The sequence below is a fragment of the Podarcis filfolensis genome, assembly GCF_964270895.1.
Source record: "Podarcis filfolensis genome assembly, chromosome: 8".
Classification (NCBI taxonomy): Eukaryota; Metazoa; Chordata; class Lepidosauria; order Squamata; family Lacertidae; genus Podarcis; species Podarcis filfolensis.
In genome coordinates, this window is record NC_139611.1 from 32,631,182 (window position 1) to 32,656,989 (window position 25,808).

At 42.8% G+C, this 25,808-nt stretch overlaps 1 protein-coding gene across 10 annotated transcripts in view; it reads left to right on the forward strand.

Annotated features, from left to right (window-relative positions):
* Window positions 1-23,049, forward strand: part of PHKB (phosphorylase kinase regulatory subunit beta) — a 130,392-nt gene extending 107,343 nt beyond the window's left edge. For 6 of the 10 annotated variants that reach the window (XM_083626003.1, XM_083625999.1, XM_083626000.1 and 3 more), the window contains 7 exons: window positions 1,005-1,095; window positions 4,914-5,116; window positions 12,161-12,295; window positions 16,519-16,648; window positions 18,032-18,139; window positions 19,976-20,116; window positions 22,289-23,049. In XM_083626003.1, coding sequence (XP_083482129.1) covers window positions 1,005-1,095; window positions 4,914-5,116; window positions 12,161-12,295; window positions 16,519-16,648; window positions 18,032-18,139; window positions 19,976-20,116; window positions 22,289-22,426 — 946 coding nt within the window. In that variant the 3' untranslated portion in view covers window positions 22,427-23,049. The remainder of the gene's footprint in view (window positions 1-1,004; window positions 1,096-4,913; window positions 5,117-12,160; window positions 12,296-16,518; window positions 16,649-18,031; window positions 18,140-19,975; window positions 20,117-22,288) is intronic. The other 4 variants (XM_083626002.1, XM_083625998.1, XM_083626005.1 and 1 more) reach the window with 1 other exon arrangement.
* Window positions 23,050-25,808: the final 2,759 nt, after the last annotated feature.

Here is a 25,808-nt window from a genome sequence, read left to right on the forward strand (position 1 = left end):
ACATATATGAATGTGGTATGTTTAGTTTATTTTAAGACCAGGAGATTGTCAAGTGGTGTTAAATATGTCTTGCATGCCCTGTAACTTTCCCTCACAACAGGAAACTTTCTGCTTTCTCAAGCAGTGTCTTTAGGAATCTGAAACACTTCGAATTCCTATACAAAAAGGCAACAATGGCATTTGGTTTAAGTAGCTTAATTCTTAAGGGACGCTGTGGGTAAAACCTCAGCGCCTAGGACTTGCCGATCGTATGGTCGGCGGTTCGAATCCCCGCGGCGGGGTGAGCTCCCGTCGTTCAGTCCCAGCTCCTGCCCACCTAGCAGTTCGAAAGCACTCCTAAATGCAAGTAGATAAATAGGTACCGCTTTATAGCGGGAAGGTAAACGGCGTTTCTGTGTGCTGCGTTGGTGCAGGCTTGCCAGAGCAGCTTCGTCACGCTGGCCACGTGACCCGGAAGTGTCTCCGGACAGCACTTGCCCCCGGCCTCTTAAGCACAACCCCAGAGTCGGTCACGACTGGCCCGTACGGGCAGTGGTACCTTTACCTTTACCTTTTTACCTTAATTCTTATTCAGAAGATCCAAAACAGAAGAGCTAGAACACCTATCTAATGAGAGAATTTTTTCTGAATGCAAATTGTCAAGGAGGTCTGAAGCAATGTTTTTTCTTTACATAATTTTTATCAAGCCATCATGTTGCAATGTCAGAGAAAGGAACAGCAATGTCTTGCAATGTTGTATGCAGTTTAATGAATTCAAAATGTGTTCCCAACATATCCGTTTTTACAGTGTTCTTGTTTCAGTGCTTAAATAATTGAAGATTTAGCCTCTCCCAAAAAAAGAGAGCTTTCACGAAAAGAGAACTCAAGTACAAAATACCATATACATATTTTAATGTTTAGTTTTGGGGATTGATGAAATATGGCAACACAGTTTCAAACAGATTCTCGAATTCATTAAACTCGTGTTTGATATCCAGCAGGACTGCTCTGTTTTCTGCCCTTAGGTCTGTTGTGCGCTTCGCAGCAAGTCTTTTATGTAAACTAGTGGACAGCCTTGCACCGTCCATTACTAATGTTTTAGTTCAGGGCAAACAGGTAAGTCTGTGTTTTTTGAAACTGTTAATCAGATAAAACATTAGCTTTAGATTTCTGAAGATTCTTACATTAGTTGGCTTAATAAAAAGAGAGGAGCCTTTAAAAATAAATAAATAAAAATAAGTTGCATCCAATCTAGATAATGGCTGCTCTATCAAACCTTTTCATAGGACCAGTGCAAGCATAATGCTGGCACCCTGCTAACAGGGATTAGCAAACTGGTTTCCCTTCCTTGCTGTATTGCCCTCCCCACCCCTGTAGCACCCCCCCACCCCACGGTAAAGACATTTGCTCATTAAATGTAGTTAAGTGGGGAGAACATGTGAGAAAAAGAAATACTTTATAAGTTACAGCTTGGGTGATGGGTGGTTGTTCTTAACATAGAAAGCTAATAGTTAAGAGTTACTGGGTTGAAAAGGGAACACACATAGTAGGGGAGATTTATTTTTTACAGACAACCCACCAGGCCTCCAAATAAATAGATTTTGAGGGCAAGAGTGGGTGCTGTCCACTTGACAAATTGCTCTGTTTCAAGTCTAGAATCCCTGGGTTCAAACCGGAACTTAGCCCTGGGCATATTGTGTAGCCATGAGCAGGGTGTTGACCATCTGTTGTTCTGCCCTGTTTAAAACAGGAACAGTGTGGCATGTCTTAGACGAGTAAGGCATTTTCTTCATTTAAAAAAATTGAAGTAGGGGTTATTATTATTTGTCATTCTGTGTAAGCAACATCAGTGCGCCTAAGGCTTAGTTTGTATAGTTGCATAGCCAAGGGTCAGGTCCCTACCCTATGATGCGTACAATATAAAAAGCAAGTAGAGGCAGGAGCAGCAAATTGGCAGATAGAGGGAGAAAATGGGGGGTGCCAGGATGAGAAGTGTAACAAAGCAGTGATTATTTGCTGCAATTGTCATTTTAAAGAGAATTTAGCAGCTATCTTCCAGGAGCAGGTAGACACATTATTTCAAAATTTCCAAACGGAAGCATTTTCTGCCTGCCTCCTGACACAACAATTTTAAAGGCTGACACGGTTGTATGATGCCCAAAGCTGTTATTGGCCATCTAAATAGAAACTTTCCAAAGTAAGTAGCTTTGGGTGCAGTCTAATTTTTTTTCATAGGATTCTTCCAAACTTTGCAGTGGCTTTGTCAATCTTGGACAACAATGGTACACAGTTGTTTTTTTATTCTGGTGTGCTTATAACACATTCATTTAACATGATGCTGTCATGCAAACTGCTCACCTGAGAGGGAATTCAACCACCACCCTAAACACAGGATCCTGTGCCTTCCAGTAGAAGCATACCTTATAGCCATGCCACCAAGATTTTATCTGGCTGCCAACCAGCTCTTTGTACTTTCTACACCTGCTCCCAGCTAAGAACTGCCCACAGAGTAGCTTTACAGGAGAATGCATCTCTCCTAAGGTTGCTGACCTCTTAGTTGCTCTGGACACAAGAAACATAGGAAGCTGCCTTATACTGAGTCAGATCATTGTTCCATCTTGCTCAGTAATGCCTACTCTGACAGGCAGTAACTCCAGGATTTCATATGGGGTCTCCCAGTCCAACCTAGTTATTGAACCTGAGACCTTCTGCATGCAAATCACGTGCTCTAAGCTAAGGCTACTCCCCAACTTTGCTTCTACCTGTTCCTCTACAGCATTGTTTCCCAGTCTTGGGTTGCTAGCTGTTTTTGGACTACAGCTCCCATCATCCCTAGCTAGCAGGACTGGTGGTCAGGGATTATGGGAGTTGTAGTTCAAAAACAGCTGGAGACCCAAGTTTGGGAAACCCTGCTCTATAGTATAGTTAGGTGCCTAAGTGGGTTTTTGAGTTTGCAGTATTACAAGAGCACTTGAACTCTAAGAAGATTTAAAATAATGATGGATGATGATGATGATAATAATTAATAATATGGAGGAAAGGCAAAATCAAAGAGAGCAAGCAGATCATTGAGGAACAATAGTATACTTCAGACCTACTAGCTCTGTGCTGGGAGTAGTTTGCTGAGCTGGTTCTAAAAAATTAGCAGGTTTTTTTGGGAAGATGATGGACAGCAGTTTCTCAGGAATGGACAGAAATATGTCATAGCTCCATCAACACCCAGGGTTCTTTCGAAGGGCATGCTAGGGATTTAGCTTCTGGCATGCTGGTCCAATCAACCTCTTGGGGCTAAACCAATTCAAGAGCTTAATTTAACCTCCACCAGTGCTAACAAGACTCTCAAGGCATGTACTGTACTTTGAAGGTGCTTCCTTGAAGCATATTACAACTTTACTTAATATGCTAAAAATGTTTTCAAGCAATTATTCTTTATAAATTTGAAGAGTCTAGACTTTACAGAGTTTACATTAGGCCAAAAGTATGGATCAACCATGAAAAGCAAGGGGGAAAGTAAATGTTTCAGCAAGGAATTGAATTTGGCTTTGACAAGTGCCTCAAATGATTTCTAGACCAAAGGAAAAAGACACTGGAGCATGCTTGCTCACAAAACTGTGGCTGTAACCCCAGCCGCTTGCCCTACAGGAAGGCAGTGTTGTTTTATAGGGGGCTTTTCCATCACAAGTGCACTGTGTAATCATTTTTTAAAATGTTATGCTTTTATATAGCATGAGCTGGCACTGTTGGTTGTTGTCTGCTTTGGCTGAGAGCTTCCTTTTTCTTTTGCTCGGGGTCCAAGAGTCAGTAATGCTGCCTGAGCCTTAGCAATGGTTAGGGGAACAGATGGTAGGACTCTTTGCTTTCATTTCCTGGTGAGAAGTGAAGCCTACTTAGTAGGAACCTTGGGTGACTCTGATGCAGACATAATGGCCATAACTGTAGAGAAACCAGGGTAGTAATTTGAATGTCCAAATGTGATCTCACAGCTCATCAATCGTTGTTAAAAGGACGGGCAGCATTGCTGACACCAAGGGTGTGTCTGTATGTGAAGAAACAGATAGATGCATGATGCAACCTAAGCATGTTAAGCAACCTAACATTAGGCATTGTAGCATTGTGTTAAAATGTAGTAGTGAAAATATGGAGGGGGGCCTTTAAACACAAAGAGTCCATGATTATGCATCCCGCATCTCAGTTGGATTTAGACCTGCACCAGCTCTGCCATGCCCACCCCGAGAACAACCTAAATCCTTGGTTTGTAGCCTGCCATGCCATAACCCCCACCTCCAAGCAATTTGAATCCTTGGTTTGAAACTTGCATCTTCCATGCCATGTGCCCCCACCCCTGAACAACCCGAACCCCTTGGTTTGTAGTCTGTTCCATCCATGCCATGCCCCACTCCCAGAACAACCTGAACTTGTACCTCCCTAACCCTTCATCTGCAACTCCGCTTACCCTCTTCTCACCTTTCACTGGAATTTGTGGCAAAGTAAGGCCTTGAAGGCTGCCAGGGAGGCATTCCATGACTGTGAAGACCTAATGGTGGTCATAGAGAAAGACAATTGCCCTCCTGCTTCCCTAGAAGTGAACTAGAACAATTTTATCTTCTATTATACCTGGCAAGTTTTAATCATAAGGAATCAACAGGGCAGATCAGGCCGCGTTCTTGAACACACATTCTCCCAAGTTGTTATTTTGCCTTTTGGAATGATGCTTCTTTTCATTACAAATGCCTGTTTTAATACAAAATAACAAAGCCATGTAAACCCCCTTTTACCCATCGGCTTTAAATTTAACTCAGCTAATTATCCTCCCTTCTATCCAATATTGATGCAAACAGGGAGAGTTGAGTCAAGGGGGTATAATGAATCAGGACTCTTTCACTGCTTTCCTGTTTCAGGTTGTAGTTCTAATTGCTGCTAATATATTCCTCTAGGTAACTCTTGGGGCATTTGGCCAGGAAGAAGAAATTATATCTAATCCCTTGTCTCCTGGTGCAATTAAGGACATCATCTACAACAAGTGTAATTTGCAGGATGAGAGGGAAGCTGTTCTTCAGCAAGAACTTGTCATTCATATTGGCTGGATCATCTCCAACTCCCCAGAATGTTTTAATGGAATGCTGAAGATCCGAGTGGGGTTAGTAAACCAACTTCAAATTTTATTCTCATGATCATCTGAGGAACCGAGGTGGCCTTTGCCTGCCTTCTAAAGTGTGCACACCAACAAAGCAGACAGGTTGCTCTCTTTGAAGGAAATAATAATTCAGAATATTAATGTTAGTGAATCAAGGTCCAGGACATGGGGGTCTGCTTGCCTTCTTGGCTGGTCTGCTAGAGCAATTAAACCAACATGCCAGTGGTCTGTCTCAACTCCTAGTTCTCTTCCAAGAGTTGGTTCTAACCTCTAAAACTCTAAAATACCTGAAAGATAATCTCACCCCTTATATACCTAAGTATATGCTCTGCAGGTGAGGACCCCATGTAGATACCATCTTATCAAGAGGTTGGTTCTGCACAGTGTAGGAATTAGGACTTTAGTGGCACCTACCCTTCATAATTCCCTCCCCTTAAATATTACACAGGTGCCATCTCTGTTGACTTTTTGGGTGCCTACTGAAGATGGTCTTCTTCCAACAAGCCTTTTCAGTTGAGATTTTTCCCATTCTGCACCTACTATACTGGAATTGCTTTTAAGATTTCTTTATTGTTTTATTGCTTCTTGTTTGCAATCCTGGGCTCCTTTAGTAGGATGACCAGGATATAAATTTAAAAATAGATAAAATAAAATGACTTAGGCCCAATATGCCATACAGCTCACTTCCTCCCAAGTGTCTCATTGCAATTAGTCACTCAATCATTTTTTTAAAAAAAGTTTTGGATTGACTGATATATTGAAAAGGGCATTTCTCCTGTGTGTGAGAGAACAAGGAATATCTCTTCTAAAATGATACTTGCTGCCACAATTTGAAAACTTTCTATAGAGCTATTGTTTTGATATGCAAATTTATGCAGGTTTAATCAATATATTAATAAACTAAAACACATACAGTTACTTGGCTAATTTCTTATATTGAATGACAACCCTAATTCCTGCTATGTTCAGTTAGACTTGTTCGCAAGCCACTGTATGCATAAGCATGCAGAATGCTACCTTATACTGAGTCAGACTTTTGGTCCATCTAGCTCAGTATTACCTACACTGATTGGCAGCAGCTCTCCAGAGTTCTCAGCAGTTCTCCAAGGTTTCAGGTTGATTTCCCTCCAGATACCAAGGACTAAACCTAGAACTTTCTGCATGCAAAGTAGATAGATTCTCTACGACTGACCTATGGTCTGTATACTGTATAGGATTAATGCCTAAGCTGGCAAAGGATGGGGCAATTTCAGCAGAAGTTTTGAGTCTACAGGTTGAACTATGTGGAGAAAAATAAATCAGCCAATCAAAGTATTTTCTTAGCGGTAGGGAGGCAACCCCTCTTGCTCGTGGGTAAAGCTCAAAACATACCTGGCAGGCATTTTCTAAGTCATTGGATGTTCCCTGTGGCAAATCCTGTGTAATTTATGCTCTCATCTAGTGTTGTGCTTATGCTGTTTTCCCAATGGCACTTTAGATTGTTAAGCTGTCGCAACTCTGTGCTGGAGCACCGAAAACACAATACACAGCAATAAATTATGGATGGCATACCTGGGGTCTGGATCTAGCTATTCCATTTGCCTGGAGGTAGCAGAAACCTAAGACAATGCATCTCCTCTATCAGCTTTCATCGTTTGATCAAAATTAGTTGCCATAGCAGTTAGAAATGGGATGCTCAACTCAGTTCCATTTCATACAGAGCCCATAACTCACAAGCCACTTAAGGCAATGCACGTGTGCTTAAACTGGTGCCTCCCCATTGGCTTCAGTGGGAGTAAGCCGACTGAGTGATTTGTGGATTGCCTTTTTCGCTCCTTCAGCCTCTCAGAGCTTAGCTTTTGGCTATCTAGCAGGATTTATTATTGCTGTAACACTTTCAGTGCCACAGATTTCTGCATTCAAGCTGGAGGAAGATGTTTGTGTGCGTGACTGATCCAAAGAGCAAGCAGCTCACGATGTGAGCAGCCCAGTTGCGGCAGTGCATTGATGTGTCGTTTTACATGGCCCTAAACAAAGCTTTAAAGGGAAGTTGGCTTTTTCCAGGCTTTTATGGTGCTATGTTTTATTCCCTTGGATATCTCTGCCTTATTGCTACTTTGCCTTCTCAGACTGAATTTAAATTTGTTTCCATCCAATACCAGTTTCTTCTTCTGATTCCACACCTCGCTGCTGAAGCTTTCTTAGACTTCATGCAATCAGTTTATGTGCCTACCTTATTCCATAACACACACACACACAAAAAAAGTTCAGTTTTTTCTAAAATGCCACCTTTCCCTCTTAAACCTGATATAAATAAAAGGCTAAATAGTGTTACATTTTTAAATACTTCCCCATTCACAACAACAAAAACAGGATGCATTACATTCTTAATTGTAATCTATGTCTTTGGTTGTTTCTCTACTGGAGAAGAAAATAGTCTTTTAACAAATGCTGCCACCTTTTAATTTTTGTACAACGGGTGTATTGTGCCTTTCCAGCACAAGAATATTTTGGTTCTGCTATAACTAGTTCTTTTAAAAAAAATAATTAATCCATACTCTCTAAAAAAATCAGCTTGTTGACAAATTCCATTGTATATCGTCATTCAGTAAAATATGTCAACGACTGGGTCTGAGTTCCTTCACTCATTGTTACCCAGCACCAAAATAGAATTAGTACAAGTCAATATGGCCCAGGTGGATTGTGTGGATTTGAACAACTCAAGATAGTTGTTCAAAGGCATTGGTGATTATGTTTCCAGCCATGCTGCTTTGGGAAGTAGGAGTTTGCATAAATCCTCCATACTTCCTCTGTTGTTGCGATAGGTAACTTCACTATGTACAAGAAAACAAAAACAGAGTTTGGGGACAGTCTTAACAAATTCATTGTGGCATAAGCCAGAGGTAGCCCTTGTGGTACCTCCAGATGCCGTTAACGACAACTCCCATCAGTCCCAGTGTGCCTGAGGGATGGTCTGGGATGATGCCTACAGCATCTGGAGGGCAACATATTGGTTACCCCAGGGCATAAGCTACTCCATGAAGGACAGCTGAGTCTACCTCAGCAGATGCAAGAAGCGTTAACCTAAGTTCGCAGGAGTAGATTTGAGGAAACATAAGCAGTGAGGCCAGAAGGAAATAATAACACTTCATGCATCTTAGTTGTTTTTGTTACAACAAATTAAGATGACTACCCCTCTGGAAATCGTTTCACCTTGTATGGGTTGTGTACCTCCTCCTCCTCCTGTGCAGGTTAATTAGTTGCTGTTAAGGGCCATACTCCTTTCCCTTTTACAATCCACTTAGCTGCTTTTAGATGCTGAGTGCTTGCTTGGGTGTTAATTAGGAGTGTGATGCAGTGGTGGCCTAGCTAACTCTTCAGTTTGCAGGGAGCATTCTGAGCTCATCTGGGCTTTAGTTTCACTGCCTCTGCAATTTTACTTTAGCCACCTCTGTTCTTTAGAACTTGATAGTGGGACCTCTGTAAAGAGGCACACCGCAGTCGGGGCAGCATATGTTTCAATGGAACTACTAAATGGGTAGCTGAAATATTGATCTCATATAAGGACAAGGAGGGAGCCAGTCTGGCTTCAGAGAGCTCAACAAGTGTGGTCTGAGGATGCATGATACAGCCGCCTTGAGGATGCTAAGCAAAGCTAGTTCTGGTCAGCACCTGGATGGGAAAGAAGCCCTCTGAAGTTCCATGGTGGAAGACAGGCAGGATCTTAACATACTAAGTAAACAAATAACAAGATTTTTATGCAGCCTTCATTAGCTTCTCTTGCCCATTTAAATAGTCTGTGTGTGTGTGTGTGTGTGTGTGTGTGTGTGTGTGTGTATCAGAAAGAGAAAACCAGTCTCCTTGCTTCTTCCAAGGTTAATTCCATACATTCAGTTTCCTTTATTTCACCTTTATCATCCACTCCAGTGAACAGAATTAACCTTCTCCCAGAAATAGTATTCTGGCTTGATAATGATTAGATTTGGTACCTCATTATTGATTTGTGTGCCAGCTTTCATGCTGAAATAGATCCAGACCCTGACAGCCCCATTACCGTAAACACCTCCAATCAAATGTTTACTACCCAGGCGCTGTCAGTCAGGTTTTTGCAGGCCATGCCTCTAAAGATTTGGAAGGGGCGTGTACGTGCCATTTTTCATCTGCTGCTTTGCATTACTAGAACATCTCATGTGAGCAGGTGGAGGATACATCAGTGAATTGGATGCCTACCTCTTGGTGAATTAACAGCATCTGTGTGTGTGTCCTTCAGGCTGTTTCTCCAAGCAGTGTTCTCCAGTATTGTATCAGAGCTGCTTTCTATAGAGGGCCGGTGGAGGGAGAGAGACCAGAATAGTAACTGAGGCTGGGAATGGTGTCTCCTCACTGCATCCTTCTTCTCTTAGTTGGATGCTGCTACTTCAGTAGATCTGCATGTTAATCCTTGTCACATTTCTGGTCTCTGGAGCCAAAACTGCCTTCATTGTGCCCCTTGATTTGGCAGCTGAGGTGCCATTGATCAAGAATCATCCACAGGCTGTAGATGCTCCCCTTTCCGTTCTTTCTATTATTAGCTTTTCTCATTGTTGTGTTTGATTTGTCCTTTTTAATATTTCCAGAGCAGTCAACTATTACTAGTAAATAAGTAGGAGACAGCCTGAGGGTGGGAAGAGTGTCAGGGGAGAGAGATGGAGGAGGTTTAGTGCTACCCGCAAGAATAACCTTGTCACTATTTGGCACTTTGTATATGATTGAAAACCTAAATACACTCTTAATAGCAAACGGTTTCCCTCATTTCTCAGCTGGATTTGACACTCAGTTAAAGCAGTTGCAGGCAGAAGGTAGACTTGGGATCTAGTGGTAGATCTCTGGGTGATTTGTAATGGAAGTGAAAGGGTCTATGGTTCCCAGTTTTAACAACAGCAGCATCTGAAAGAGTGCCTGCCCTCCCCACTCCAAGATTAGTCTGCTGAAAGCAAAGAAAGCTTGGTGGAAAATCAGGTGCAGATTTGAAGGTGAAAGGACTGAGCACTCAGTTCTGCTACTGAAAGCAAACTCCTAGGGAAAACAAACCTAGGTAAAAGTAGTGGTGAGGACAGCAGCAGTGCAAATGTCTAAAAGTACTAACACATTTGCAAAATTTAAATGATGAGAATAAATCACTTGGTGCTGCAAAAAATCATGACGTAAATACCAGGCCAGCCTCTCTGAGGAGGGTGCTCTACAACATGGGAGCCAGCACTGAATAAGCCCTCACACAGGGAAGGGCCTCAGAATCTGAACTTATAGTCTGGGTAGGTATGGAAATGTGGGAGGGAGGGAACACTTCAAGCCATTCAGGGCTTTACAAGCAAACAGTATTTGTATCATTTAAGAAGCAACAATTAGCACAGGTTATGTCTTCCCTACAAATACATTATTAACTATTCTCTTTTGTAATGCAGTAACTATGGTACAAATATTTACTTTAACCATAAGTTTTAAAGAGAAGGGAGAGCTTTCCCACATTCTCACCCAAATTGCAATTTATTCTGAGATAATTCCAGAATCTTAATCAGTAACAAAGCACAGTTAATGTAAAACATTGTGGGCCCGAGATGTGCTTTGGTTGATGCTAGAGTGGCATTTTGCCATTTAGCCACAGACGCACTCATGGGAATGTCAGTGCTTCCCCCCCCCAAAAAAAATGTATTTCTAAGATGTCTGTTGAGGCTAATTAAACAGTAAACAAAACTTCTAATTTAAATGATTATTTGGTAAAGCAGGGTGAGGTGACTTGGTCCAGATTAGCTCCACTGAGCAGACAAGTTCATTTTCATCTAAATGGTGTTGTCTTTTAAAGGCGAGGCACCAGCTTTTGGAAGCAATTTGAATAGCCCATTAAGCAGTCGAAGTAAACAGTACATTCTGTTTGCCGTTTACGGCTTTTCAGAGAATTGTGCAAAAGATGGCTGGCTGGCCACATTTCATGTTATCAGACTTTTCAGCTATACCCTCGCAGAGTAGACCTTCCAGAGCATTTAACTGTGCCTTGGGGCACAAGATAATTTGTTTAAGTTTTTCTTTTCTTTTCTTAGAGAACAAGCTTAAAAGCTGCTATTAAAATGACACATCTTGAAGATTAGTTCCTGAAATCTGTCTAGCTTTTAAAAACCCATTGCACCCTTCAACCTGTTCCTCTTGGCTTCTGTACTAGCTAGTAGATGTTTAGGGGTGGGGTGGGGTAGAGGCTGCAATAGCTGGTGTGCCAGGGGACACTCTGGAGGTGTTGTTCACCAAGAGCAGTCACTGTTGCCAAATGCAGCACTGGAAGGCTTGGCTTGATGCACCTACCCAAGGCTTCAGCTGCTTCCTTGGCCAATCCTCTCTATCACCTGAAAGAACTGCATCTTATGAGAGTGCTCTCTCCAGCAACTGGCAACTGAGGAAGCATTTGGGTAAGATGCATTGGGCAACCCTTCCACATCCTGCACCCCAGATGAATCAGTCATTTGCAGGAAAGGTCCTTCTCTCCTTCTCTCTTTCCAAACTGATGGGACAACTAAAGAAACTGGGAATAACTAAGTGCAGAGTCAAATCACAATAAACAGACTCCCCCTCCAGCCACCGTAAATAGCTGGACGTCCTTTGTCACCCATCCTTCAACAACTGTATTCAGGCAGCCACATGAAGACAGCCTCAGTACTCAAAGTTTGGGATGCTGGAGAAGTCCTACAGAAAAGGAGGCAGAAATTGCCATTGTTTGCATTTTCATCTCTGGTCAGGAACTGAAATCAAGTGAATTGGTATTCAGTCATTATTGTTGTTGGTTTTAAATCCTCAAAACAACACACAATCAAATGCCTTTTTATTACATTGTTTTGGCGTTTCCTCTGCAGTACATTGGCTGTGCTCAGCTTGACAGGCTACAGGTTGTGTAGACCTTAATATGTTCTTAATAACATCAGATTTTCTCCTGCTACCTTTCTTGATTGGGGAAACTTCAGCTTCACAGGTCCACCCCCCACCCCCGGTTTCCTCTTGGATCTTTAAAAAACAAAGATTGAGTTAACTGATGTTTTTATTCTTCAGATGGATTGTGCATGCCATGAAGTATGAACTGAAGATCCGTGCAGGGGAGATGCCCCCCATGGATTTATACCAGCTGTCACCCAGTGAGGTGAAGCAACTTCTCTTGGATATTCTTCAGCCTCAGCAGCAAGGGAGGTAAGGAACTCTCTCTCGCAGCACATCTCATGCTGGCATTCCTTGCTGATTGATTGCACAAACAGTGTTTTCTCTGATTTTCCTCCCCCCTCCCCTTTGCAAATGGTTCTTTCCCCACAGTACGTTATTTTATCTTATTTTGAAGCCAAAAAAGCAAAGACAGACACGGGTGAGTCTATCCGCTCTCTTTATTGCTGTGCAGAGAGCTTTGCTCTCTCATCAGATTTTGATACCTCACTTGGCAGTGGCTGCCAGCATCTGGTGTGTAGGGTTTCCCTTACCTAGTTTGACACCGGGAAGGAAGCCAACGTAACCCAGAGGCCAGTTACTTAAGAAGTTTGTTTCAGTCAGAGCAGGATTTAGCTGCTGATCGCTGACCCTTTTCCTCTGGGTTGTCATTAAACATCGTCAGCAGGCTCAAGACACAACCATGTTGTCTTCCTGAAGTGTGCCAGTTCTGTAAATATGCCACTCCAGTATGATGAAAATGGCAGACTCCCAGCACAGAGTGTCAAGGCCAGATTGTTTGGTTCAAGACCACTGGTATTTTTCAGGGGGGCTCCAGTCTCTTTACACCTGGAACAGCATTGAACCCCAAAGTGGTAGGAAAGCACTGGATAACATGCCAAGATTCATTTTGTTAAATGTGTAAAGTTTAGTGGAAAGAAATTAGGCTAATTTACTGAGGTACTATGCTGAGGAAGATGTCTTTGCTTGGTCTATATGCTGCATCACAAGAAGATTTTACATATTTCTCTATCTGTCGTTAGGTAATGGGAGTGAAAGTGGTTGTAAGCTGTTACCGTTTGGGAAAGTCAGAAAGTGCCCTTGCTGTTCTTGTGACTTGCACATGTATATGGGGCTCTCTTGGTTGGGGGCCGTGAACTCAAAACCATCACAAAAGAAAGGCTGAATTGTTACAGAAATTGAATCCCTAAACCAAACTTTTCAATAGGCTGCCTGGACCCATTTTCTTGTTATTCTTTGGACAGCATCATCTACCACTAATTTGGATTTGGTGCTTTTGTGTACAAAGTGATACAGTACTTTTAAAATAACTCTGAACATTTGGAGCAACAACTTATCTGCTAAGCACATCTACGTGAATGTAATATCAACACCTTTCTTGCCTCCAAAAGGTGGTGTTTAATTTTCTCTTTGCAGGAAGCTCTGCAAATATTGATAACACAGCATTATCTTTTGAACTGGGGAATATGAGAAACCTGGTAAATGAGTTGCTTCCTTTCTCTTAGCCACCTTCTACGTGTGAAGATGGAGTTTTCAGAAAAGCTGTTCTCCTAAGCTCTTAGCTTATCTCTTTATGAAATCAAACTTCTGAACAGCATCAGCAACATTACTCTCTCTCTCTCTTTGGCTACATAGAGATCTTCAAAGGGAAGAACAGTTCCAAGGAGATACTCTTGCCTTAAGCAGGCAAAAAGCACTTTACATAATTTAAAAATCCAGTTAGCTTATTTCCTTTTCCAACTATAGCCCAGTGACAGCCAGACTTTCAGAAGATTCCTGCTCTTGATTGCGCAGAGTTGGGATTCCTTCTTGTATTGCAACTTCCAGAGAGATGGCTATGTTAGTCTGTTGCAACAAAAACAACAGGGTATTGTAAACCCCAAAAACTAGTACAGTGGAACCTCTACTTACGGATGTAATCAGTTCCAGAGGTCTGTCCGTAAGTCAATCTGGGTCGCTGGTAGAAGCATCGTTGTGTGCAGGCGCTTTTGGCGGCAGCATGCTTCTGTGCATGTGCATACAGCAGCAGCTGCTTCTGCGCGTGTGCAAATGGCAGAAGCTGCTTCTGCATGTGCACGAATCATGGCAAACCCGGTATTTACTCCTGGGTTTGCTGTGGTCGCAACTTGGATCAGGCCCAAGTAGAGGTGGTCGTAAGTAGAGGTTCTACTGTAAGTTTGTTAATCTACAGAAGGTTGCAGTGTGACAAATTGGTTAGTGCTTATGGTGCTGCAGGGCTCTCGTTATATGACAGCTGTTCCCTGTCTCTACCATTTTGGGGATTTGCAGGGGGCATGATATGAACCTGTTCACCACAGGCACGTTTAAAATGAAAATGAATGAGTACATCAATAACACAAACCAGTCTTCCTAATATGATACTTGCAACGCCTCCTCCCTTTCCCAATGAATCCCTTGAAATGTGCGGTTTTCTCCATTCATCTACGTTCCAGCTCTTTTACAAAAGCTGTGATAGTGAGATGTGGTTCAGTTGAAATGCCACCCAATAGTCATGTCATTGGTCCACCTAGCTCAGTATTGTCTGCACAGAATGGCAGTGGCCCATCAGAGTTTCAGACAGGGGAACTTTTCTCACACCACCTGGAGATGCCAGGAATTGAGTTTGAACTTTCTGCATGCAAAGCATGTGCTATGTTAGTCACTAAGCTACCATCCTTCCTATATCTTTTTGCTTTCTGGAAATTGATAAATTTTAAGCCAGTTTCAGAAAGAATTTCCAACAACAACAACAACAACAACAACTTATTACTTGTATGCCGCCCATCTGACTGGGTTGCCCCGCCACTCTGGGTGGCTTCCAATAGAATATTAAAAATACGATAAAAAAATCAAACATTAAAAACTTCCCTAAACAAAGCCTTTCAGTCTGTATAATACTTTCTCTGTTCAGTCTGAAACACTTATGAATAGCTAAGAGGTGTGCACAGGCCTCAAGATTTGCTGTGCATCTATCTCTGTGTTTTTTTGTTTTTTTTACAACAGGCATAGGCAAACTCTGCCCTCCAGATGTTTTGGGACTACAACTCCCATCATCCCTAGCTAATAGAACCAGTGGTCAGGGATTATGGGAATTGTAGTCCCAAAACATCTGGAGGGCATAGTTGCCTATGCCTGTTATGGGGGAACTAAAAATAGCTATACCTTTTTTCCCTCTTGGCAAAGGACTCCAGAGGGAATTAAGCTTGCCAGTTGCAAACAAACAGGTCCAAGCGCTTTTGTGGGGGAAGTAAAAGGGATTCACTATCCTCCATAATCAGGTAATAGCTATATTAAGCCAGGAAAAATCCCAAAAGGCATACTTTTGGGGGGTGGAGAGGTTTGTATCTTTATCTTCCTTTCCTTAAATAATTAAGAGGTGGCCATGGTGTATATTCTTGCTTGTATATATTTTTAAACATTAGCAGCTTCACTCTTTCCAGTGCTTATTTGTGTTGGGACAACCCTCTTATAGGGGAGGGTTGTCCCGACTGCTGCCTGCAGAGTGCTAAATTGCTCCAAAGGATTTCTTTCCCCCAAGCACAGCAACGGATGATTTTTTAAAAAAATTAAGTAAAGCTGATAGCTTTTTAAAAAAAATATCATCGTCATTTATTTCTCCTCTTTAACAAATTAATTATCCAGAGCTCTTCATCACTCTGTAGGCAGCATTCCAGACAGCCTCACTTCTTGCAAAGCTCATGGACATAGAGAAACATAGCTATGTAGTGTACTTAAAAGTAGAACATATAAAAAGCAGAGCAACATGAAGTTTTCTGTGGGCCCTGATCCAGCTCAGTTGCTGTGTTGCAGTTTGACATGGGGAGGGCTAAAGTCACCCCAAATTGCCTTGTTATTTTAACCTCAGCTGAGCTGAGCCCTGGGATCTTTAGTTGCAAAAAAGAACAGGTGATGGTAACTTCCTAAATGAAATATAACTTTTTAAAATGATGTTAGGGCACTGGGCGACAGTTGAGATGAATTACAGGCTCAAGCTTTGCTTACATTTTTCAAACGTGTCAAGATGGTGAAAAAGCTGAAAAGCCAGGATGCTTTTTCGCTTGAAGGCTTTGACTGCCTCTAGTAGATTAACTTTTGGTTGTGACCTGAAGAGATTAATTTGGTTGATTTCCTTTGTTTTCCCACTTAAAGAGATTTAACTTTTTGAAAATCTTTAGACCTATTAATAAGGCACACGTTTAACTTTAACACTATGACTGTGAGGCTGAGCATTTTGCTTTGTTCTCATTAGAGTCTACTTTTGTCCTTTTCATTAAAATAATCGTATGAAACATTTAGCTAGAAACGCAGCACAGCATGCTGTGTTTTGCATTATTGATGGATTGATTTTTTTTGCTTTTATTTCATACTGGGTTTAATTAATCCACAAAGCAAGCATTGTTTTGATCTGGAAACAGATTGCTTTTGTGAGCTCATCCACATTTTCTTCTTTTTCCTCTTCTTCTTTTTGTTTTCAGATGCTGGTTGAACAGACGTCAGATTGATGGTTCATTGAATCGAACTCCCAGTGGGTTCTATGACAGGGTGTGGCAAATCTTGGAGAGAACACCCAACGGTTTAATAGTAGCAGGGAATTTTTTGCCACAGGTAAAACCACCCACATGGTGCTCTTAAGTCACTTTTGTTTTTAGATGACTACCTTATTTTCTCAGACAGGGACGCGGGTGGCGCTGTGGGTTAAACCACAGAGCCTAGGACTTGCCGATCAGAAGTTTGGTGGTTTGAATCGCCGCAATGGGGTGAGCTCCCGTTGCTCGGTCCCTGCTCCTGCCAACCTAGCAGTTCGAAAGCACATCAAGTGCAAGTAGATAAATAGGTACCGCTCCGGCGGGAAGGTAAACAGCGTTTCCGTGTGCTGCTCTGGTTCGCCAGAAGCGGCTTAGTCATGCTGGCCACATGACCTGGAAGCTGTACGCCGGCTCCCTCGGCCAATAAAGCGAGATGAGCGCCGCAACCCCAGAGTTGGCCACGACTGGACCCAATGGTCAGGGGTCCCTTTACCTTTACCTTTACTTTGTTTTCTCAGAGAGGAAGCAAATGTTCACCAGTGGTCAGAAAGCTAGGCTTGTAACTTGAGTCCCAGCAGGCGTGCCAACTTTAGGGGGCCGAAGGCACCTCGGCCCCCTCAATATTTGTTTTAAGAGGGTTGGGTCCCCTCAATCTGGAGGCAGCCCTGCATATTTTGGAGAGCCAATGGCCAGTTCCTCCAGAGCACTTGTCCTCTGTTGCCCGCACAATGCATGCCAGGCCCCCTCAATCTTGGGGGTGACCTGGCGCCTCTGAGTCCCAGAATTCAGTTCCTCCCCTCCCCATGGATACTGTCATGCTAGTCTGGACACAAGGACAACAGAGCCTGCTGGATCAAGTCAAAGTCCCATGTAGTCCAACTGCCTTGGTATTGGCCACAGAGTTCCTATCCAATCAAGTTCTATTGATCGTGGAGGTGTCACCTATATCCATTCATCCCTTGTAGTGTATCCCTCGCTGTTAATGGATATGTCCAAGATTTTCAAGTTTCTCCATGCTCTTTGTTCTGAACTTAGGCTCAATTCTGAGCCTTGGTTCCTTATGTGTAAAACGGGAGTATTGTTGAGCTAGTTGGTAGTTTTGTAGTGCAAAGCACTTTAAATTGGCAAAGCCTTGCATAATTGCATAAGACAGTCTACAAATTCCAAAGAGAAGTGGAATTAATTGTTGATTTCTTGGCTGTTCAGTACCAGAAGAACTTTGGATGTGTCAGACTTGTGCATTAAAATAATTCCTTGTTCTGAAAGGAGCTTAATCTTACCCAGGCAGATGACACCTATAATTGGTTCAAATAACTCATTCACCACCTTGAAGAAATAGGGCATGTGCTTGTTTTCAGTTATCAAACAACATATTTGCCAAATGCTTTCTACTTTCTAGAAATTGACTGATATTGCTATTAAAGTTCACTTAAGCATCTGCTTTTGTTTGTTTGTTTTACAGCAACCAACATTGTCAGACATGACCATGTATGAAATGAACTTTTCCCTTCTGGTTGAGGACATGTTAAAGAGTATTGATCAGCCTGAATACAGGCAAATCATTGTAGAGGTTTGTACCATACGATGATGAGAGATATGAATTAGTTGTTTCATCTTACATTTTAAAAAAGCAGCGAGTGAATGAATGTGTTCAGGGACTTAAGCCATGAAAGACTTTCAAAGAAAATGACACTGTCTCAGTCTTGTCTCAATCTTGTCCTGTAGTCTCCTGACATCATAATTAGAATAAGTAATAACAAATGTCTTGGTGATGTAAGAATAGCCCTGATGGTTCAGGCCAAAGGCCCATCTACTCCAGCATCCTGTTCTATAGATGCCTATCGAAACCCCAAAAACCAGAACTGAAGTGTAACAGCACTGTACCCATTAGTGATTCCCAGCAACTTCTATCCAGGAGCACACAGCCTCTGACAGGTGAGGTAGAGCATAGCCAGCATGGCCAGTGGTCATTGATAGCTTTATCCTCCTGATGGACAACAATGTTTCTCAACTTTCAGTGGTCCTCAGAAATATATTGAATGGTAGCTAACAGTTGCCTAGTGCTGCACAGCAGGGAAGGGCTACAGCTCATGGATGGGGCATCTTCTCTGCATGCAGAACATCCCAGGTTCAATCCCTGGTGTTTACAGATAGGTTTGGGAAAGACCCCTGCCTGAAATCCTGGAGTATCACCACCTGTCAGTGTAGACCAGGGTTTCCCAAATTTGAGTCTCCATTTGTTGTTTTTGGACTACAGTTCCCATCATCCCTGACCACTGGTCCTGCTGGCTAGGGATGATGGGAATTGTAGTCCAAAAACAGCTGGAGTCCCAAGTTTGGGAAACCCTGGTGTAGACAGTACTGGGCCCAATGGTCTGACTTGGTGGGAGGCAGCTTCCTTAGTTCTGTATTCCACACCCAGTGGTTTTATTTATTATCTTTTAAGTGTCAATTTGTGATGCAGTTTATGTGGAGTGATGGTGGAGAGAACTGATGTTAAAAAGAAGAAGCCTCAGGTTCCGCACGTTGTGCACAAAACTCCAGGGATCACTCAAAACCAGTTCTCTAGATGGTGACCACTGTTTGCTGATTATTCAGTTCTCAGGAAATAGATCTTTAAGGATTCCCACCACCACCACCAAGTGTTGTTTCTTGCATTATTTGAAAACAGCAAAAACAAAAAAAAACAAAAACCTGAGTTCAGCTTTGTCAGCTGCAAGACTAATCATTATGTTATGTGTCAAAAGAAAATTATTTGCTTTCCATGAAGTTTAAGTTTGGGGCAGGGAAAGGAACAGAGAGTTTATATGAGTAAGTGGAAAGGAAGGCAGAACAGAAAATATTTCAAATGGCTTTTTCTTTCGTCACTGTATTTCAAATCCATGGATGTTTATCTTTACCAGTAATTACACCTCTTATCCAACATCTGGCTATTATTATTTCTACTTCAGATCATTACCTCTATTCACACCTTAAACACTAGTGGGGCACTCATGCATTGAAAGACTAGGTTGTATTGCTGGCTCCACCCTCAATCCTGCATGGCTAAGCTAAGTCTCCTCCAACACACGGACATATGAAGAGGAACTGCTGTGTGTGAACAGCTGCTCATTTCTAGGGGTTCTTCTTCGGATGTCCATGCTCAGCGCACAAGTGTTGGGAGCAGGGATGCACAGTTCTTTCTTCAAGGCTTGAGCACCCTAAATGTACATGAATGGGGCTATTGTAATGATTTTTTGAGTATTCCTCCACCATAAATGTCTAAGTGTTGGGTATATTTTATGTATGTTTTTGGTCATGTCTAATTTCCCATTTTACTTTGTGGCTTGAAACTACCCAGATTTTAAACTGCCCTTGAAAGGGAAGGTAGTGTGTCTAAATCGTTTGCTTTTATTTTATTCTTTAGTTGTTGATGGTTGTCTCCGTTATTCTGGAAAGAAACCCTGAATTAGAGTTTCAGGATAAAGTGGACTTGGATGGACTGGTGAAAGAAGCATTTCATGATTTCCAGAAGGACCAGAACAAGCTCAAGGGCACCGAGAAACAAGTCAGTACAATTCACATGCCAAAGCCTAATGCAGTGGTGGCCAAACTTGGCCTTCCAGCTATATTGGGACTACAACTCACATCATCCGTAGCTAACAAGAACAGTGGTCAGGGATGATGGGAATTGTAGTCTCAAAACAGCTGGAGGGCCAAGTTTGGCCACCACTGGCCTAATGCCTCTTTTGCTCTTGTTTCTTACTAGGATTGATTAATCCACAAGGCCAGTGTTTTTTTCATTTGGTTTGTGAGGTGTCCGGCAGTCTTCACAGGAGCAAATTTCTTTAAAATTCTAAACAATGTCACATTCACAATGATTCCACTGTGCTAGGATGGCTCTCCTCACCCTTAGTGTATGAGATTGATGAATAGCAACTTCTTTATGGGGATCCTCAGGAAAGAAATAATGTTTCCACAGGCATGCACAGCTGTGAGCCTTTTTTTGCCAGAGGTGTTGGTAAGGTTTGCTGCACTTTGGCCCACATATCAGCTTCAGGAGCTTGTCTTAAAGAATAGGCGAGCATAATCAAAACCTTTTCCTCTCTGGCTCAGATCAAAATCCACACTTGAAAATCATTCCTGGTTTATCCACACCTGCCCACACAACCTTTGTCTCTGTTTCTGTAAAACAGTAGCTTCCAAAATTGATACTTCTAAAGCAGTGTTGGCCAAACTTGGCCCTCCAGCTGTTTTGGGACTACAGTTCCCCTCATCCCTGACCACTGGTCCTGTTAGCTAGGAATGATGGGAGTTGTAGTCCCAATACAGCTGGCGGGCCAAGTTTGGCCATCACTGTTCTAAACCATCATATTGATGACATTCTGCATGCTTCTAAATACAAATGTGTGAGATGGGTTGTTTCTTCCCGTATCTTTTTTTAGAACAGGAATGGGGCATCTGTGGTCATAGGTTCCAAATCACTGTATTTTAGAACATGGAGCTATATCGCCATATATTCCTACATATATTAGTAAAGGTGGCTGCCTCATGTCTAAATGGCAGAGCAAGCAACTGTTTCTCTCACATGCAATTTTATTATGTTTCTATCACACCATGCTTCCAAGGAGCTGAGGGTGTTGTTCCTCCCTCTCCCTCCTCCACAGACACTTTTGTTCCACAGCAGCTCTGTGTGCTGTGCTAAGCTTGGAGACACTGATTGGCCCAAGGAGTAACCACATAGTTCTGTGTCTGAATTGGGGATTTGAACCTGGATCTCTCTGGTCCTCACCTGATACTCTACAGAGGCTCTTATTGCTGGGCAAGGAAGAAAAGAATAGAACTTTTCTTCCTAATGAGCAAAGCTGAGTCAAGCTTCATGCCACACTCCTACAGGAAGCAAATCAAGGAATTGTGTAATTCACAGATGGGTGGCTGAAATCCAATGCTTCACCCAAAGTGTTTGTGAAAGTACATAATCATGGCATGGGCATCAGATGAAACAGACACCTACAATCTTGCACATTTCTTTTTTCAAATTCTCCCTCCCCCGTTCCCACCTCCCTTCTGCTGGTTGTCTGCTCCTCCTGCTACCACTGTCCCATCACTGCCCATGTGCTCCACCCTCTCCCTCCTTCCTCTGCCGCCACTTGCATCTGTAGCCCACAGGAGCTCTGCTGTGCTATCCGTGCCCTCGAAAGCCACGGGCTTCTCCATTGAGCCCAGGGGGAAGGTTCACTATCACTACAGGGCACACAACCATGATCATGCCTCCTCCGCCACTCATCTCCTTGCTTGGGGACAATTGCTTCTCGCAAAAGGTGAGCCTGCAGCTTGATGAGCTCTGTACCTTTGGCACCAATGAAGTGGTGACTCACTGAAAGACTACGGTATGATCTGCGGCTGCCTTCCCACGGCCTAAAGCTGATGTTCTGAAGCAGCATGAGATCTCTGACTCACAGTGTTTGAGACAATGCATATCAGATGATTTTTTTGTCTGCCTCTGTTGCTGTTAAGAAGCTTCCTTGTTCCCACTGTCTCCCTCCCAGTTCCCCATTTGCTATTTGGTTGGAATCCAAAATATTTATCAGACTGCATGACAGAGAATATCAAGTGTGTGAAGTGCCCTCTTCATCACCACCCTGCTTTTCCATCTGTGGCTCCCTCCTTGTCCTCAGTTGTGTCTGATTGTTACCCATCAGCATTGTGACTGAGATCAAACTGTGTTTATCTTATGCAGGATGACATGACTCCCTTTTACAACACTCCTCCGCTGGGAAAGAGAGGGACTTGCAGCTATTTGACAAAGGCGGTGATGAATCTATTGCTGGAAGGCGACGTGAAGCCCAGCACAGATGACCCCTGTTCTATTAGCTAAAAGCAGGTGGACAGGATGCTGTATCTTTAGCAGTCTCGTTTGCTTGGCATGTGATGTTCAATTCCTTACTGTACAAGGGATGCCGTTCAGGTCCCTGTTATAAATGGCCGCCGTGACAAAGCTCAGACACTTAGGGTAGCAAAAGCACACAGCTGATTCTGTAGTAGCCGAGAAGCTCATTTAATCAAGCGCTGTATTCCTTTCCTACGTCTCCAATGGCAACCTGCACTCTCCACCTAAGCACCGCGGTCGCGAGTCGGCAGAGCAATTGCATGAAACGGCTCATGCTGATTGAGACTTTGGATGTTTTAGAAAAAATTAACTGGGCTCGTATTTATAGTTTAAGCATTGCTTGGGAATGATTGCAGTGATAAATTTATTTATGTAATAGTGAATTAAATGCGCGCTGAAAAATTTATCAGCTCTCCCCCTTCATTTGTATTGTAATTCATTATTGAAAGGCTTCATTATGAATACTGGATGAAATACAGGCATAAATTTTAAAAATAAATGAGCCCCGTGTTTGAAGTTGAGTTACTTGTTAACTCCAAGAAGATAACTGTGACTTTGGATCTGAGTGCTCCCAATGAAGCTCAAGGATAAAATAAAACAACTGTGTTCTATATATGCTTTAGAATATTTCTGTGATCAGTTCTTCCGTTTAATAATTGCTTAGCATGCTAATTGCTTAAACACATTCATTTTCTACAGTTGAAAATGGGAAATAATTGTTATGTTGGAGAATATCTTTTCACATCACAGATTTTTCTTTGGCCCAGTCCAGACACTTTAAGGGACATGATTTTAAATTAACCTTTAGAGAAGGTCCCCTAGATCAAAGAGGACAGTAAATCATATTAGAAGAAATGCCCTGAATGAAAAAGCTTATAGTCAGAACCCACTCCCATCTGCAGAGCATCTCTGCGAAGCAGAATTGTATCTGTGCACATAAGTGGACTAAGGTGCATCTGTTGTATTTGGAAGCTCCTGGGTTCAATCCCTGTTCTTAATCCAGTTACAGGGAGCTAGGAATGACCTCTGTGTAAACCCCTGGAGAGCTGCCAATCCTGCTCAGCTAAATGGACTCCAGGGTCTGGCTAAGGCAGCCTCTTATACTCTGTTTGCCTGAATGCACCTCCACATAAAAAAGAAAGAAATTAAGAAATCTGCCCTTACACCAGGTCAGACTCTATCTAACTAACTAGACCAGGATTGTCTCCTCTGATTGGCAGCTGCTCTCCAGAGTTTTAGGCAGGAAAGAGGTCCTCCCCATCCTCTCTGGTCCTTCTCACTGCAGAATGCCGGGGACTAAAGCTGGGATCTTCTGCATGCAAATGGGGAAAGGACTAGAGCAGAAGGGCTCTTGCATGCGGAAGGTCCCAGCTTCAATCCCCAGCATTTCCAGGTAGGACAAGGAAGTACTTGTTCCTTGTAACCCTGAAATGCTGCTGGACAGTCAGTGTAGACAGTACTAACCTAGATGGACCCAAGGTCTGACTTGGTATAAGGCAGATTCCTATGAAAGAATGTGCTCCCAAGCCTGAGCTATGAGCCCTCTACCCAAGAACACCTTGCATGTGGGAAGAAAAAAACTAGTTGAAGAATTAGTTGGGGTGAACAATTCTAGCCTGTGCTAGTTTTGTGCATGCAGGAGGAATATTCCTCCCCAGCAACAGCCTGAAGAGGAATAGTGCGGCAACGTTTTTACTGCCTTGCTTGCAGTTTGAACTAAACCTACTGATTCCAAACAGAGAATGAGATTCTAGAGCTGAGGATATTCACAGACACAGTTTACAGCCCTTGTTTGAGGTGCTCGGTTCTTATGCATTCAAAGGAGCCTTCTTCACGGTCGTCACCACCGAAGCGAGGACGTTTTCAGAGCCAGGCTCGCTCTTGATTGAATCTTCTTCTGTGTATTTTCTATGAGGACAGAGCCCTGCTTAGATTTTGATCCAACTTTGATCCCAAAGGTAAATTCCAGGTATCGTAAGGCTGAGGAGATTGTAGTGCCTCGCCTCTACTTCAATCTCAAAACATTCTAGGGAGATTATCTGGCATGCATCGGGATAGAAACCTGCCTTAAAAGCCTCCCGTTATTAGAAGGGGTGGGTTGGAATTCAGAAAGGAATAAAGTGCAGTTTCTGCTGTAAAAATGGAAAAGGCTCTCCCAATGCAAGGTGGATTATGGTCTGTTTCACAAAGGCACTTCCATCCAGTTGGAATGTGTTCCATTCAGTTAAGAGTACATCAACTTTTTCTAGGGGGAATCCTAGAAAGTTCTCACTCTGTTCTTTAATAGGGCTTTGCAACGGTGTCAATCTGGCTTTAGCAATGGTAGAGTTTGATCTTTAGACATGGCTTGTCATTAAAGCGGCGGTCAGCAGGTAGTTTTGCCATCAAGCCGGGCTCTCCGCTCCCCTCTTCCACTGCACGTTGACTTAGCAGCACATCAAATCAATATACTCTCGTCTTCTGAATTGTATTTATTTAAATGGTAGGTTGCTGCCTGAAGGCTCCTGAGATCAGCAACAGATGAAACTACAAACAACATTAGAAGCAAACAGCACCAGCAGGAAATGATAGACGAGTTATATTACTCCTTTTGTAAACCACACTGAATTTTTTTTTGCAAACTGTGTGTGTGTGTGTTTGTACACACATGCACACACACATAAAAGTAGAGTTGGGAGGGACACCAAGGTTCGTCTAACCCACTGCAATGCAGGAATCACAGCTAAGAATCCAACCTCTGTTGAAAAACCTATGCAGTAGAATCCAGCTCCATCCAAAATGGTCCACTGTCCAACAGCTCTTACTGTCAGCAGATATATACAGACCAACAATGTTAGCTCACAAACCCAGCAAAATAGCACACTCTTGATGGTCAAATAGGGGCTAGACAAACTCCATTGACTTGGGTGCCACTATGGAAAAGGCCTTGTTGCTGCCAGTGGCATCTCTGTTGGTGATGACAACTGAAGCAAGGTCTCATTAGATGGCAGGTTTGCATGGGAGAAGGGGTTCGTCTACAATTTGATGATTCTATGATTTAACTACTACAGATGCGCACCATATTAAGGAAGGGGGAGGAATGCATAAGTAAGCAAAAACAGCAAGGGTCTCATATCTCGCTCCAATTTTGAACCTTTTCAGGGGTAGAGATTGAGGGACATGTATAGAGTCCCTTCTTTTCCAGTCAAACAATCCTTGGAAACCCTGACAAGGGCAGAGGCAGAAGGGCGTACAAAGCAGGCAGTTCTCTCCATGCCCTGCTCTGCCTCCAGCGCCATTTCCTCTTGGCTTCCTGGCCCCTTTTCCCAGCTGCAAAACAAGCCAGAAAACCAAAGGCGGGCCAGGAGCTTGCATAGGAGTGAGTTCTTCC